This window comes from Diabrotica undecimpunctata, chromosome 8 (genome assembly GCF_040954645.1).
Source record: "Diabrotica undecimpunctata isolate CICGRU chromosome 8, icDiaUnde3, whole genome shotgun sequence".
NCBI lineage: Eukaryota > Metazoa > Arthropoda > Insecta > Coleoptera > Chrysomelidae > Diabrotica > Diabrotica undecimpunctata.
The window spans coordinates 105,713,220-105,731,543 of NC_092810.1; the positions used below are offsets into that span (position 1 = coordinate 105,713,220).

Genomic DNA, 18,324 nt, shown 5'->3' on the forward strand with positions numbered 1-18,324 from the left:
ATGGACACAGAAATCCCTCCACAATGATTGGAATATTGGAATACTTTGCACCATACACAAAAAAGGAGATATCTTTGAATGCTCTAACAACAGAGAAATTACGCTTCTAAATGCACGTATAAAATATTTTCCACAGTACTATCTTACCGTATGGCACCATATGCAGAACGGATAGTAGGAAAATATCAGGTTTCAGAGGTGGTAAATCTACAATTCATCAGATTGCAACCCTGAAAAAATTTTTTGAAAAACACTGGAAAAAGACTACAAAGCAGCCTACAATCATCGCCAGCTAACTTGGCGAGAGAGTACGCACAACGTCACAGAGAAATAAATTATGTTTACGCCCTATGATTCATCCTATTGGTTTACTATTTCTGATAAGTATATTCAGTAGCGTAGCGGTATAGGTCAAATAATTATTACACAATTAAAAAAGTAATATTTTTCGCAAGCTTTAATATATTATTAGAAAGATGAAATTGTAATTTTGTTTTATTCAATTTAAATAGTAAGCCATTGTTTATACAACAGTTTATAATATTTATTTAACTTAGTAAACAAATTATAAAATATTGACTGAATTTAATTCACAAATCTACTTTGATATTGGGTTTCAAATTAAATGGAGGATATTGTATAAATAAATGCAACACAGTAATTATTTAATTTTAATATTTTAGTTTTATTATAACACTAAAACAAGTACCCGTGTTGAAAAGTGGTATCTATTTGAAAATAATAATTTTCTTCATCTTCATCTTCGGAAGAAGAAAACTCTGTACTGGAAGAGTCACTGTCAAGATTTATAATAATTGGAGCTATTTGCGTGGCGTTATCAGCAACTATCTCGCTGTCCATATACTCATCTTCCTTCTTAATGACATGGTAACATCATGGAACAGTTCAGGTTTTAAAGCACTAGGTGTAAATGAAATATTTTTCTGCATTAACCATTCTATCATTTGATTTTTGTTTGAGTTTGATGTAGGCGCCCGCTCCAACTGAATGCTGTGATAAGGTGCGTTATCAAAAACTAATACCGAGTTAGCAGGTAAATTAGGTAATAAATGTTCTTGTAACCACTTTCCATAGTTGTCTGAATTCATTTCAGAGTGGTAAGCCCCTGATTTTGAACCTGATTTAAAGATTAATAACCCATTTTTTATGAATCCCATATCCCCACCGGCATGCACTATTATTAGTCGTTGACCTTTGGAAATATTTGAAAATAACCCCTTGGTTGATTCGTCAGTCCAGTTCTTTGAAGAAGTATGACCGCTGTGTAAGTAGGTCTCGTCAACATACACGATTGGCCTATTTTGACTCCGAAAATATTTGATTTGCCTCAGATATTTTATTCTCAAAGCTCTTATTGCACTTTTTTCTACAAGCACTTTTCGGTTGTTTTCGGTTTTCCTCCAACGAAATTGCATTTTGCGTAGAAGTCGCCTTAAAGATGTTTGTGAAATTGTGATATCCAAATCGTTGTGAATTTTTTGTTTTAATTTTTTTACCGTAACCCGACATTTTTCTGTTTTATAAAAATCGTAAATTATTCTGCGAATGTCGCTTATTTGGTATTCCGGCAAATCTATGATTGATCTACTGACTCGTTTTTTGCCTGGACTGGAAAAATGGACTCTGCCGATATTTTTCAAAGAACATTTTGCCTCGCTTGTTATTCTTTCGATTGTTCTGATGGAAATGCCTGTAAAAGAATTAGTAACTATAGTGATTTATTTTATCTAGGATGTAGGTGTATAAAAATGTCTATATTTACTGCCATATCGAAAGACAGTACACAATATATTACACTAGTCCTAACTAATTTAACGCCCGCTTTCATAATCAGTCATTAGGAGAAAGTCATGAATTTAATGGGTTTTAAATACCAAATTTTAAATACTGAGAAATATTTGACCTGTTTTGCTATTTAACTGTATTATACAAATACTTAGGTCATTAGCAAGTAATATTTTTTTGAATTTGACGTAATCTATTAATGTCTTTTTAATCGTAAACAAATTATACAGGTCGAGGTAATGGATTTCGGGAACAGCTATGACCTTGAACATTTCACATAAACTTGTGTACTAAATAGGCGTAATGCATAGCTCTTGTCAAAATCCAATACATTAATAATATAATTACATATCTTCGATTCTAAAATATTGTAAAAGACTTTAAAGAGTCTGAGTAAGAAAAGAGATATTTAGTTATATTCTTTGTGGCATTTTCAAGGTCAAAGCTGTTCCCAAAATCCATTAACTCTTGGTATTATTTCAAAATTATTATTTACATTTTACATGTTTTTACACTAAATAAGTAAATATTATAATGTCTCGAATGTCTTTTAGTAAAATCTACGTGAAATAACAACTTCGACTATAGTGAGGGAAATACCTGTGGGATTATGACATACTCTTCCAAACGTAGGCAAACAATTATTTTGTTGAGGAAATTACACCTGTGGAGGATAATATTTGCTCTCGTATATTCGACAAACTGTTATGCAATAATCTGGAATGCCGACACAAAATCAACCAAATCCTCCACTATGTTTTGTTTTTAAACCAGGAGGAGTAAACTAAAAAGTTTCACAGCCAAGAAAGTCGCTAGAAAATTCTGCAAATATATTATATCTTCTTTTTGGGTTGATCATGACGGCCTTCGACGGTAATCCATAAATATTATAGCATTATAAAATTATTAAAGGTAAAAAAAAATTAAAGGTAAATTTGAATTACTCCTCCTGGTTTAAAAACAAGCCATAGGTTTGTCAACAAATCATAGGTTTGTTTGTTTGTCATAGGTTTTTTTTTATAGGTAAAAGAGGGCATTGAAAATACTGTACGAAAAGGGAAACCCGAAATTTTGCAAATATACATGTATCATATTGTAGCTTGCTGTGAGGTGTGTAATCAGCAAAAAACCTAAGAAACTATCCACGTGATTAATTTTGCTGTATTTTATGTGTAATAGAATTGTGCTGAACTCTGGATCATTTTTTGTAAAATAACGAATAATTTAAATTTTTTGTAAGTGTGGTAAGCTGTCAACATTATTATGTATGTCAAATATTCACCTATTTTTGATCTATTTTAATTTAATACAAGGTAGACATAAACAAACAAAATATTTCCACCAGTGGGAAGAAAATGCCTTATAAATAGAAATAGAACTATTGTGTTTTAAAAATAATATATAATTAAAATGAAATAAAAATATAGAGTTATTTTTGGTCCAAATAGACCACCGTAGTGCGGTTTTGTTATTATTTAGAAGTCGTCTAATTAAAATTAATTTATTGTAAGTACAAACTTACCTGTTGCTTTAGCTGTATTTTCTTTCACAGTTTTTAGGGTCTCTGCTTCGAGTTTAATATTTTTGAAATAATTAAACACATTAAATATAATCTCCCGAGAGTGTCCACTGATAACAGAATTATTCTTTCTACTATTTTTCAACGCCATCGTTAGAAATTGTCACAAATACACTTAACTATCCGAAATAATAAGAAGTCTGAAAAATAATAGCTGCAAATCACTTAAGTGTTACGCACCTGATAACTGGGAGGATACTAAAGACCACCACCTAAGCCACTAAGCAATTTTGGGTTTTTGTGCACCGCCAAGTTAACTGGCGATGACAGTACGACTCTGTGAATAGAATAGAAATGTTCAAAGCAATGAAAGAGCTAGTAAAAACAAATACTAAACACCAACAAAACGAAGTATATGAAAATAAGCACGCAACCACAAATCCTACGACAACTTATTATAGAAAACGACGTCATGGAAGTAGTGAACGAATTTGTATACCTGAGAGCGCTCCTTAACACTGAAAATAATATTACCACAGAGATAAACCGCAGAATCTGCACGGCCAACAGATATTTTGGGCTCAATCTCCTCCTTAAATCCACAATTATATCGAGAACTACAAAAATACAACTCTACAAAACAATAATACACCCAGTCCTAAAATATGGTTCAGAGACCTGGAGACAAAATGGACAGAGACAAAAAATAATGAAAACATGTTGGGATGTTTCGAAAGAAAAGTACTAAGGCAAATCTATGAAGCAGTGAATGACAATGAAGTGTGGAGAAGACGATCGAACGTCGAACTTTATAGAATATAACAGGAACCTGATATCGTAAAATATATTAAGATAGGACGTTTGAGGTGGATAGGACATGTAATGCGAATGAAACAAAATGACCCAGCTAGAAAAACGCTCCTTGATAAACCCATTCGTCAGAGAAGAAGAGGAAGATCCGGAACAAACTGCCTTGATAATATCGATGAAGACATGAGAAATATTGGAATACGTGCTTGGCGGAGAAAGGCGATGGATAGGGACGACTGGAGAGAAATTATTGAGGAGCCTAGGACCCACGCAGGGTTGTAAAGCCAAAATGATGATGAAATCAAATAAAGTATTGGATCGAATTTAAAAATTTAAATACTTTAAATACTTTAATAAGGAATTACAAAGGTTTTAAAACGATATCTTATTTGACCGCAAATTGCACCAAAAAGTGGTGGGGTGATTCTTACCCTGACTAAGGGTTAAAGTAAAATAATCGAATATACCATAAAAAACTGATTAATCAAAAATCGAAGCGTCGCTGCATTTATGTAAATTTAAAACTATGTATGCGTTAAGCGTTGTAGTTACATAATCATCTTAAGATTCCATAATCTTTTTGATACTAGAATCGATATAGTCCAGTCGTCAGAGAGTTGATCCCTAAAAATCATATGAACAAGCTGAAATTTGCCGTGAATAATCATTTTGGGACCCCAAAAAGATGCATAAAAGTTTACCACTTTTATCACCGGGCTTTCACCCAAAGCCCCCATTATAGTAGGGTAAAAACGCAAAAAAATTGATTTATTAAGAATCTGTAGGCCGCAGAAAAAAATATTTCAAATAAAAAATGTAGCTGAGATAATTATAAACAAAAATATTTTAACACTTTTTGTGTAGAATAAACCGTTCTCTCAGAAACAACGCTTAAAGCGACCGTCGATTTTGAATGTGTTATGCGCGCGAAATCAACGTTCATTAAAATTTATCAGCTCGACGGTAAAAATTCGATATCTTTTGATTCAAGTATCCTATCGATAAAAATCAAGATGCGTTTGAAAGGTAAAGAGTGCAGCTTCCGTATGCAGTTTCATGTTTTGTCCAAAATAAACTGAGTTTTTATAAAGGTGTTAAATATATAAATGTGGCGCGACTTTTGCCATCTCTTACGATTCTCGTGAAATCAATAAAATTGATCCCTTTCATTGACCATTCGTAGTAAAATTTCCATTTTTAGAGATCAATCTTTAAAACCTATTACATGCAATTTCAATTTTGCGTTGTGGCAACAAATAGGAGGCAACAAATGCCTTCAAGAAGACGGTTTTGGGTGTAGTTTATAGCAGAAGTTTGGTTCTTCTAAAAAACGTCAAAAAAAATTTTTTAGTGTAATTAAAAAAAAAGTTTTAAACGTTTTAGATCGTTTGTTATGTTAAAGGTTAAGTCCAGCGTTTCTTAGGCATATTTTAAATGCCTCAAATTTTGAAGGTTGGGCTCTAGTTATTAAAACTATAGTGGACAGTCAATGAAAGGGATTTATTGTACTGATTTTATGAGAATCATAAAAAATGGCAAAAATCGCGCCACGTTTATTTATTTACCACCTTTATAAAATCTGACTTTATTTGCTGTGAAATACAAAAATTGCATACGAAAGCTACTCTTTACCATTAAAACGCATCTTGATTTTTGTCGATAGGACACTTGAATCAAAAGATATCGAATTTTTACCGTCGAGCTGATACAAATTTTATTGAACATTGATTTCGCGCGCGTAACTGACATTCAAAATCGACAGTCGCTTTAAGCGTTGTTTGTGAGAGAACAGTTCCTTCTACTTAAAAAGTGCTAATAAACATTATTGTTTAAAATTATCTCAGCTACATTTTTACTACGGCGTACAAATTCTTGGTAAATCGATTTTTTTTGCTTTTTTCCCCCTGCGAGGGGGGTTTTAAGGGGAAGCCCGTCGGTAAAAGAGGTAAACTTTTTTGGAACTTTTTGGTGTCTCAAAATTATTATTCTCAGCAAAATTCAGCTTGTTCGAATAATTTTTAAAGGTTTAGTGTCATTTTCGTCTCTGACGACTGGAGTAATAGTGCCGTAAGATAATATGTGGCGTATTTAAATATAGAACTATCACTATTCAGATAAAAGACCTGAACAACGTTGGAATCAATGACAATTATTGGAGAAAGTCCCAAAAAAAACTAAAACGAAAAAATATTCTGATGAAAGATTTTAAAGTTTGGGTTTTATAATCTTCAGTTATACTACAAAAACTTAGCTTTCGCTTAGCTTCTTAATATAAAAATATTAAAACTCCATATAGCCACTATCAAACCTATATAAAACGACAAACTATCAAAAGTTGTTTTACGTCAACCAAAATCATTTTTAGTTCACTCATGTTTATTGTTTTTACTAGATGCTATCCACTTTATAATGTAACGAAAATAAAAAAATATATTGATAAAAAAATATTAGGAAATTCCATGTGTTTTTTAATGGGTTCAAGTATCCGTTTCCCAATAATTATTATTACCAATATAGAATTTTTAATTATAGGTATATTAAGAATTAGTTTTTTTTTTCAAAGTAAATGCAATAAGGTTTTACATTGGAAACACGCCGTGTGATATTGTAATCTAATCCACAATCACCTGCAACTAATGACATGTACATTTATATCCTCTGGATACTATTACGTTCATACGATATTATGCAAAGCAAGACTATCGTGTAATAACCAATAAAATACACATTTCTGCTTTCAATAATATTAATTACAGGAAAATCAATTATAAATACAGCGTGGTCACTATTTTTAGAATAAAATTCGAGTTGCTCTAAATTCATAACAAAAGTACATAAGTGTTGCAAAAAAATTGTTTTGTGCATATTTTTAAATAAATGATAAAATAATTTTACAATAAATGTAAAAATCATCTACTATCCGACTAATCTTGTTTTAGAGTGCATTAATTCGAAAACAAACAGATGACTAGAAATTTTGTTAAAATAAACTTTTTTTTTATTTAAAAATACTTATTCCACATCAACCACGCAGGTTTATTAGTGGGATGACAAATACAATATTCTTCTTTTTTTGGAAACATGGGCAGTCAAACAGGAAGTGTTTCACAGCAGTGAAACTTGTGTCTGACAGTAGGATGACCAATTCTTAAACAGTTTATAATTCTCAGTAATTTTGCCAAATGTTATTGCAATGAACTAATCAGATGTTTCATGTCACTATAAAAATATTTTGTAATTTTTATAGTATCTTCTAAGTTAATACGACTTGTAGTTGCTAGTTCATATGCTTTTCCATTTCCCCAGTTTCCAGTGTGCAATGGTACCCAAATGAAAGCTGTATCCTTTCCCATGGAATGAAGTGTTTCCAATTCATTTTTTATTACTTGTATAATGGGATTTGTTGTATAAATTTGCTTCAATTTCAATAACGCATTAAGTGAATCTGAAATGATGACGCACGTTATCGTGTTATTCGCTTTGAAAAAAGTTAAGGCTTTAATATAGATGTGGTCTGGCCTGTGAGTATACCACAATTTGTATGTAAGTGTATGCTGTAGGAGGGTTTTAGAGGCGTCGTCGGTAAAGATTTGTAAGTAATTGGGGTAATGGAATATGATTTCTGCAAAAAGATGTTTAATTGTCAAGAAGTTAATATTTGATTTGGAGTAGTTTCTTAGTGTTAGGTCAATGGTCAGTGGGCGGGTTGTCCATGGAGGAAAGATTGCATTTTTATAAAGCAATAGACTAAGTTGAATCATGTTAAAATTTGTGACTAAAATTTCTATTAGAGGTATACAGTTTGTTGTCTTTTTAAAAGAGATCATGCCAGGGTGGAATATTTGAGAGAAAAGAGGATGTTGTTTTTGAATTGAAATTTGGCAATATAGTTTAGTGATAATTGTTGTCACCTTGTTGATGTTTAGAGGTGGCTCTTTACCTAGAACTTGTATACTACTAGTGGGGCTAGTTCTAAATGCACCAAGTACCAATCTCAATTGAATACTGTTAAGCTTTTTTAAGGTAGTTTTGCTTGCGGCGTTCTAACAAATGCAACCGTAATATAGTTACTCCTAATGAGTGATTTATATAATATCCACAATTATGATGAAACTAAATTCCAGTATACCATGAATCAAAAAAAAATTATTTAAAAATTCCTTTATAAAAGGTATAATATTAAAACACCCTATCGGACTACATCACAGGACGTTTTCGGAATTACGCTAGACAATATTGACAGGATACGGCACGCTGTAAATTGATATCCCAGGCGGTCTGTTCGTAAACATGCGAAAATGTAAAATTTAGCTTTGTCAATTTTTGAAGCCATTTAAAAATAGAAAACTTTTGCTGAGACAATGATGAACAATTGTTGGAATAAAGGTGGTATCGAAAACATTATTTTTAGTGATGAATCCCATTTCCATCTTAATGGATATGTGGACAGGCACAATTGCCGATATTAGGCTCGAGATAATCCGCGGCAAAAACATAAACGACAATTACACTCCAAAAAAGTGACCGTATGGTGTGCCATGTCCGCCTGGGGCATAATCGGACCGTACTTTTTTTAAGATAGTGCAGGACGTACGGTTACTGTGAACAGCGCTCGCTACTTCACCATGATTCATAATTTTTTACGTCAATCCCTGGTATGATGTCACCGGAACGTGGTTTCAACAAGAGGTGCTACGGCATATACTTCAGCAATGTCGATCAACGCAGTTACAGAACTGTTTCCTGGCACGGTTATTTCTATTAATGGAGATGTTCCGTTTCCTCTACAATTCCTAGACCTGACCCCGTTAGATTTTTTTCTATGGGGGTACCTAAAGAGTATCGTTTACACCGATCCAGTAGCAAAAACGATCCAGCAACTGAAAGACCGCATTACCAATGTTATATGTGACATACCCATTCAGATTTGCCAGCGAGTTTTCCGCAGCTTGCGCTCTAGACTAACAGCCTGCTACGAAGAAGACGACCAGCATTTAAACGATGTCTTGTTTCAACAATAAATCCGCATTTTTAACGTATCTAACAAGCGTATTAAAATTGATCTACAATGATTTGAATGTTTGTTTTATTCCTTTAAAACCGTAAATCCATTATGACACAACCTGTACAATTAGTATATTGGTAGAGATGGTCAATCTGATATTTCTGTTATAAATATGTGGAAGGAGGCACTAAACCAATTTTGGTTTGACACAGTTTTGAGGTAACACAGAAATTTGGGAAAAATGTGTGAGGCATACTCATGAAATTATTAAAAAGTGGTATATCCGAGAAAAAAATATGGTTGACATTAACATTCAACAAATCAAAATAGACACTGGTAATATGAGTAGCTCAGATTCTGATAAAATAAATTGTTTTTTCTTCAAACGTCAAATAATGATGACATTACTTATCTAACTTGATCCTGTCAAAGTTTGATGTCTCCGCCGGCAGCAGTTTTTTTTCCCATTTCTTTACGGCGGAGGGAAAAATGTTGTCAAGGCAACAATGTGAAACATGTCACAAAGCAACAATACAAATGTCATTAACAACAATTAAACATCATTTTTATTTATAGTAATATTAAAAGTACAATTAGTTAATGAGGCATTTTCAAAATTGAAACCGTGCAAAAATGTTCCCGACTCTTGATACGCATTGGTAATTGTTGATGATACTGATGGTCGAGAACAACTTTCAGTAATCATTCCAACGTGCTACTGCATCATTAGCCGCGGACTCAATTTCGTTTAGGTTTTCCATTTTCGCACTAAATTTGCGCTTGCGGTTGCAACAACAATAATCTGTCTTTAATAATTGCAAACAACTGTCAAACAACTGTAACCAGGGAGACGCAAATCGCACCGACGACTTAAATATTTTAATTTATAACATCTAGACGACTTTGATAGTTGTCACAGTTAATTTCGAGTAAAAATAGCGTATGAATTGTACTATTTATGGTTGAAAATTGCTACGTTTGAAAAAAAAATAGTATACTTAATCGGCAAAGAAGCGACTTTTCTTAACTTGCCCTCGTAATATCGACGTAATATCGGGCGCGTCAAGAAAAGTCATGTTTCTCATAAAGTAATATACTATTTTTATGCAGCTCAAAACTTTTCTATTTTTTAATTTATTCTACATGGGTTTCTATATTTAAATTTTGGTGTGTTAATTTTTGTTTGTACATTTTTTTCAATTCAGTTTGATAGCATATGTAATTTGCATCTAGTGTAATTAGGTTTATTACAGTTTTAGTCATTTTGTATGAATAATACCCTTTATGAGGTTCAAAGCTCTTTAATCTTGAATCCATTAATCTCCTCAACAGTAGTAAAAGTTATTAATTAATTTGGAAAACAGTATTTAACACTGAATAAACAAAATGATTAAGATGATGGAACGCTGAGGTAGATTTCTATTCGGTTTTTTAGATCATAATCCATATATTTGTTTATATGAAATGAAAACACCCTTATTTGTGATTATTAAGGTTTAAATATTTATTTACAGTAGATAAAGGTTTCCAAAACTGTATGTTCATAAATGTATACCCAGTTTTCAAACTGCAATAAATGAAATATAAGAAAAGTATAAAAACGTCCATTGTAATATAAGCCATTTTCTAATTCTAATAACCAACAAAGTTGGGCTTACACATTTTGGTTCGTTTTCTATAAAATAAATGATGACAATGTGCAAAGATCCAGCGGCTCTACTGTAACTGATTTATGACAAGACACACATTGCAACGTTTACACCTAATGGTATATTATTTAAAATGAAGATCTACTGCCTATATGTATACTTATTAAAAGGTTAAAAAGAAAAAAAAAATAAATAAACACCACTGTTTGTGTTTTGGAAATGACCTAATAATAATAAAAATAAAAAAGGAACTTAAAATCACAAGAAAGATAGCTCAGATATAGCACAGTAAGGTATGTAAGTCATATATACAATATGAAATAGTTAGGTCAATATATGGATAAATTGATACAGAAATTGACTTAAAACACAAAACAAACCAAGAAATTCTGTAGGAGTAAAGTAAATATTACGTTTTTTTTTTAATTTTGTGATTTGTATTTTATTAGCTATTTCGCATTGTAAATTCTAAACCAAAGAACCTGAATTTAACATCAAAAAAATATAATTCCTCCTTTACTTGAGGTAATTGCTCTTATTCTTAATATTCATGGCTTCTTTAAAACACTTAAATATTCTCTACATATCCTGACCGAAATACGTGCTAAGTATGTACCTTTCTGAACTCTGACACGTTTCTATTAAACATCAGAACATAACAATCACAAATACAAACACGAACACTTTTAACTACTTCGGTAATTCCATTTCCAGAGTAATCTACACCTTTGCCTTTCTTAAAGTTTAAAGTACAGATATCCCTTCTACAAACCTACCTATAAATTTAATCATGTTGCAAATCTAATTTCTGTTTTTATTCCACCAAAAATTAAAAAAGGATATCTTAATATATCTTTATATCTTTAAAAATTCTAGTATTACTTTAGAGTATATCTTTAAAAATTATATTTTAAACAAACGGTAATACAGTTGTGATTACTTACTTATCCAAACATCATAATGGCTAAAACAACGCATCACACAACATAAAAGTGATTGCCGCTTGGGCAAAAATACTTGCGCAGTAGTTGAGCACTATGAAAACACTGGTCATATGCTAGACCATACCAAAGCTCACATTTTGGCACAGACTGATAACTACAAAAGTAGTTTATTTCTTGACATGTATTAATTACATTAAAAAAAAACACTTCAAATTATAAAAGGGACACTGGACAGTTAAGTAACATATATTGTAATATATTGAACAAAATTTGTAAATATTCAAAATAGCCAACATCCACCTTAATAACAAGTCACCTTAATAATTCATCCAAGAAATATCATTCTTCTCACGTTTCTTTTGTTGTTAGTTTTATTTTTACATTTAAAGTAATTTTAATTTTTTATCGTATTGCTGTAACTAACGTGCTTAAGGCAATTTAATTTTGACATTCAATATTTCAAATACTTTAATGTCAGTTTTTATTTGCGAAATCTTTTAATTTCTGTGAGTGTTTTTAAATGTATTATTATTATTAAATAATTACAAATAGTTCCATCAATAATGGTCAATAATTTGAAGCTATCATTTATTGCGTGAATAAGATTAAGATTAAAAATTTTGATATTAAAATACTATCGGGAATATCGTAAGTGAATGTCAAGGCAATAGTGCAGCAGCCGCAAGGCGTTATGCAGTAAAACACCCCAATCGATAGACGATTATTTCTGACCATTGATCGTCGTTTACGGGAAACGGGTACATTCCAACCGCAAGTTGCTGGCAATACTGGTCGTCCAATAATGGATGCAACTGATGAAGACATTTTAGAAATGATTGAAAAAGTCCCTGGAACAAGTACAAGAGTAATAGCTGCTCAACTAAATGTTCCTCACGTAAGGGTTTGGAGGCGTTTGAAGGATCAGCTGCTTAAATTCTATCACTTAACAATGGTTCAAGAGTTATTGGTTGAGGCTTATCGTAAAAGGATTGGATTTTGCGATTGGTTGTTAATGGAAAACACTCGAGATGTTAATTTTATTAGAAATATTTTGTTTACCAACGAGGCTACCATCAGTAGAAATGGAATAACAAACCATCATAACGAGCACATTTGTGCCGACGAAAATCTTCACGCCAAAAAAATGACTCATCACCAAAGGACTTTCAACGTTAATATTTGGGCAGGAATTGTGAATAACAATCTAATAGGCCCAGTATGTCTTCCCAACAATTTAAATGGTAATAATTATTTGTAGTTCTTGGCAAACGATTTACAAGAGTATTTGGAAGAAGTGAATATTACAATAAGGCAAAATATGTGGTTTCTACAAGTTGGCGCTCCACCACATTACAGTAATGAAGTCCGGGAATACCTTTGCAGGCAGAATCCTGGTCGGTGGATTGGATGGGGTCGTGACGCAACTATTTCTTGGCCATCGAGAAGGCCAGGTCTTAACTCCATGGACTTTTGCTTTTGGGGGTTTATGAAAGAGAAAGTGTATTTTGTAACAATAGAGGACGAACAACAATTGAGGGTTAGAATAATTGAAGCTGCAAATCAATTTCGTCAGAAAAATATGATTTTTCAGCGCATTCGGTTTTCCTTATTAAAACGATACGAATGTGTATTGAAGAAAATGGGGGTCATTTTGAACATTTATTGTAATATCATATTATAGAGGTTATAGATATTTTTTGTACTTGTTAATTCATTTAAGCCACTTATTTAGTTGCACGTAATTTTTTAAAGGGGAATGAAGAGGGCCGTAACTCAATAAAAACTGTTTTTTGAAAAAAGTGATAGGAGGCAAAAAAATTTTAAAAATAATGTGTTAAACTAATGATGCCATAAAATTCATATTATGAATATATGAATATGATAATGCAAAAAAACAATTTTTATTTTGTAACTTCAAAGGGCTATAACTTTTTTTGTGTACACTTTTGTACTAATGTAAGTTGGATTTAATTAATTTATTTTTGTCCCCGGAATGCGTGATTTAATTTATGACATAACTTTTTGAAACACCCTGTACAGTTTTTTAATTATTCGTAAATCTTTATCGCACAATCCAGCCGGTTTCAATATTTTTAACATTTTGGTCTGTCGGACTTTGTCAAAAGCCTTTTTAAAATCGATCGTACATGTTTGTATATTTTTATTTATATCTCTGTATCTCTGTATCAGTACTTGGAAATTGAACAAATTGATACTGAACTTGAATACAATGAAGACATCTCTCATACCCAAGCCACTCTTAAATTGGAATTGAGGATATATAGATCTATATTTTGCTATGCATTACTCGTAGGAAGATCTTTAAAATGTAACTTAATAGACATCTTGTCCTATAAACACTGTATGTCTGTACGATGTTTCTTTGGTATTGTGACAAATGTCGACTTAAGCCAATCAGTTACCAATATCTCAGTTTCATAAAGACAGTGCTTTAATCTTATTTTCTCTTAAAACCTTTAGTATTTCAGTACTCTTCTATTATATATGTACCTATGATGACAATAGTTATACAGTGTTCTACTCTTCACTACTTTACTACTTCAAATAATTCAGAAAAGTAGTTTTTTTATTCATTTAACTATCTTTGGGATAGTTTTGTTATTTGTTTTTAGATATCTCTTTTCATTTCTTGTGCAGGTAAAATATATCGTGTTTCTTTTTATAGTGTTTAATTTCATTACATTTTTTATGAAATATATGTCTTATCGCATGTCTTACCATCTGTCTGATTATTGTGCAAATCCTCTTATATTCGTTTCTATCTTTATTTCAACCAATTTTTCTTTGGTGTAATATATCTTTCATTCTCGTCTAGTTTTTCTCAGTACTTTTTTCTTTGCTCGATATTGACTTAATTTTTTGTTGTAGTACACTGTTTGTTTATTCTCCCTTGCAGACCTGTTCAATTTCAGTCTAATTTTTCTACCAAAATATTCTAATCTGTTAGAATATTTAAACTTGTATGTTTTTACTGCTAGTATTCAATTTTTGTATTATTTATTTATTCATATGAAGTCTATTTGGTTACAAGCCTCTCGTTCAGGTGTATCTGCTGGTGATCCCCAAGTGTACAGACGACGCTTTGGGAGTTTGAAATTTGTGTGTATGATTACTAGTTGCTTTTCTACACAGATAGATGCCAACATTTAATATTCCCAGACCATATTTATTTATAGCAAATATCTACAGAAAGAAATATGTTCGAAAATACGTAAAGTTAAGGAAAATGATATTAAGAACAATAAGAACAATGTAAGCAAATTAAATAGCTTCAAAACAAATATGACAGCTCTCATACATACATGAAAATTAAATAATTAATGAAAAGACAAGGTAATAGATATAGCGTTTTGTTGTACGGTTGAACAATTACCGGGATAATTCAGATAACAAATATATAATAGTGAGACAGGAATTCATGACAATACGATAAATTTAAAATGGACTTTTGAAATAGATTGTAATGCTGTTTGTGTATTGGAGATAATATCTTTTAATGCCGAAACTCGAATCCACACTATAGAGTCTGTTTTGAGCAATCTTCGTAATCGTAATTAAGAGAAGCCAGCTATTTACCAGAGCTAAACCTGAATGAATATGTTTGAGATAAACTAATAAATAAATGAAAAATGGAAATCCAGAAACATCTAACATGCAAGATTTCAAACCTGCTTTGATAGAAGAAAGCGATTAAATTTTATATGTTTTATTGATGACCTAATAAAAAGTATGTCTAGACGAATGCCGGCGGAATTGACAGCAACACTAAATACTGATTAGGTAAAGCATTCGAAAAAAATCAGCCATTTGAGCAAAATGGTGGAATAAAAATGTTAACGTTTCGTAAAAATATCTTGTTATATTATTTATTATCTTTAATTTGTGGTTTGTAATTCAACAACGTTAACTTTATTCATTAATATCTATATTTATAGAAGTAGATATACATATGCTAATATATTTTTTCTTTATTCTTGCGTTTCATAATTTTGTTAATGGGCTTAGTAGAACCAAAGGTTGCATATAAAGCCGGGTCAAGAATAGAAATAAGCATTAAAGAAAATAAAGATAACGGAAATATCTTAACAAAAACAAATATTTTATTTAAATACTTTTGGTGGAACGTTTTCAAACATATGTTCATAATAAAATATAAAATTATCCTTATCAAAATAGTTTTTTATGTTATCGCGTAGGAATTATAGTTACGGAAATACAAACACCCACTTTTAAAAACATAACAGTAGGATGATTCTGATTTGGAGATGCAGAGTAACAAAAAATAATTTGGAGTTGTTTTGATATTATCAATTATATTTTCATCATTTATGGACACTTAATATGAAAAATATTATAATTCAGTTTAGTTTTTTTTTGGTTTATTTCTTTAGGTAGTTTATATTACAGTGTTCCAACAAATTTATTACATTTTTTTATTTTGAATTAGAGCAAATGATACTAAATCATACATACGTAAGGTTTACTATGAAAGTAAATGAATATTCACTAATCTCAGACATCTATCTAGATAGGCGGCTAGCCTGTATTGTAAACAGCTGGTCACAGCATTTTCTTCCCAGTCTACGCCTCCAACTTGTCCAATATTGGGCCATGTCTTCTTCTAAATCATCAGCCACCATTTATTTGTCAGCACGATTTATTCCTTGACTTACGGAGTCGGTCTCTTTTATTTCTTCCAGGGGTTTACCAGGAGAAAATTCGTTTCGGTCACCTTAATTACTATATCTAAATACATGACCAAACCATCCAAGACTGTTTTCTTGATACGCTCAACACTTGTTTCTGGTGTTAAGATTATGTTTTTGATTTTTTCATTGTGAATCCGTTCTATTCTAGGCATTCTAGCAGATAGCTATAGATTGTTGTAGTCCATTTCGATTACTGTAAGTTGTCTTTTATCGTCTTTTTTCATTGTCCAAAATTCACAGCCATATGTAAGAACTAAATTAACCATAGAGTGCAGCTATGACTTTATGTGTCTCTTTACGCCTGAATTTCGTATTTTCGTATTCACCTTCCTCATCAACTACAAATCCAACGTTACAACGGTACAACCCTACGAAACATGGATACAACACATTAATGATCTGCTAAAGGAAATTAGTTCTTACAAAAAAATGAAAAAACAGAAGATAAAGAAAGGATAGATCTAAAAATAAAACAATCCCCAGGTCTTGGTGAAATATACCCAGAGCTAATAAAATATGGTTCAGAGAAACTGTTTGAAATTCTTCGCAGAGGATTTGAAATGTATTTAAATGGCGAAAGAGTTCCAGACGAATAAAAACAAAGCTACATCTCTCCAATACATATAAAAGGCACAAAAACTGATCCAGAAAATTATTACGGAATACCAGTAATACCAAAATTAGGCAGATTGCACTACAAAATATTACAAAACTTAGTAAAAACAGGCATTAAAGACAAACAGCCTGAAAAACAAGCGGGGTTCAGAGGTGGACGATTCACCGTAGATCATTTATTTAAAATGAAAATCGTTGTAGAAAAGGGAGTACAAGGAAATAGAGAAACTCATGTAGCCTTAAAATACTTGGAAAAACCATACGATAGTAGCATACGGAAGAAGACAGACTTTTAGAGAATATAAAGAAATTATTCAACTTACGTATGCACCAAAGTGAAACACCTACATAGTGCACTTACCATTTTATTACACAAAAAAGACAATCCAAGAGACCTGGAGAATTACAGACCCATAATCCTGTTAAACTACCTTTCACAAGTCAACAAGTTATTCAACAAATAATAACAAATAGATTGGAATCAAAACAAGATTTTTACCAATCTAGGGAACAGGCAGTTTCGGAAAATCTTTGGCACCAACGACCACCTCCACTGTATAAAAAGAATTATAAAAAAATCTATCCAATACAACCGACCATTGATGCTAGTTTTCGTAGACTTTCGAAAAGCATTCGATACAATAGAAATTAACAGCTTAATGAGAGCGTTGGAGGAAAGTCGCATAGATTTTCTGACTTACGGCACCGAAGCACTTTCCTTAACCCAAGCTACAGCAACCAAACTTAGACTAGCCCAAAGACGAATAGAACGGTCATTACTTACACTGACTCTCAGAGTTATAAATGAAGAAAATGATAAGGACATACGTCACAGGTGTCATAGAGTATATAGCCCAGCTGAAGTGGAACTGGGCGGGCCATGTGGACAGAATAAATGACGGGCAATGGACTTAAAAATTACAGTGTGAAGACCACGAGCTAAAAGAAGAAGCAGAGCTAGACCATCTACACGACAAACGACGGACGTCAAAAGAGTCGCTGGGAATTGGCTGCAAGATGTTCAAGACCGACAGAATTGGAAGAAATTAGGAGAGGCTTATATTCAACTTTGAACGCAGAAGGATGGATGATGATGATGATTAACCTTAAACTAGGTTATTTTTATAGTTTTACAATTTTTTTTACAAAAATAGCAAGAAAAGGGGGAGACATTATGTAATACTTAGGCTTGCTGGGAAAGGTCCCTTCTCATCCCCTATATCATCCCTTATTTTTTTTAAATTAC

General features: G+C 31.9%; 1 protein-coding gene across 3 annotated transcripts in view; it reads right to left on the bottom strand.

Moving 5' to 3' along the window:
• didum (dilute class unconventional myosin) overlaps positions 1–18,324 on the bottom strand; it is a 162,624-nt gene that overhangs the window by 123,131 nt on the left and 21,169 nt on the right. For 2 of the 3 annotated variants that reach the window (XM_072540691.1, XM_072540689.1), the window contains exon 1: positions 11,406–11,514. The exons of the other annotated variant lie outside the window; for it this stretch is intronic. In XM_072540691.1, the coding sequence (XP_072396792.1) occupies positions 11,406–11,438 (33 nt within the window). In that variant the 5' untranslated portion in view covers positions 11,439–11,514. Of the gene's footprint in view, positions 1–11,405; positions 11,515–18,324 lie in introns of those variants that run through there. 3 annotated transcript variants of the gene reach the window in all.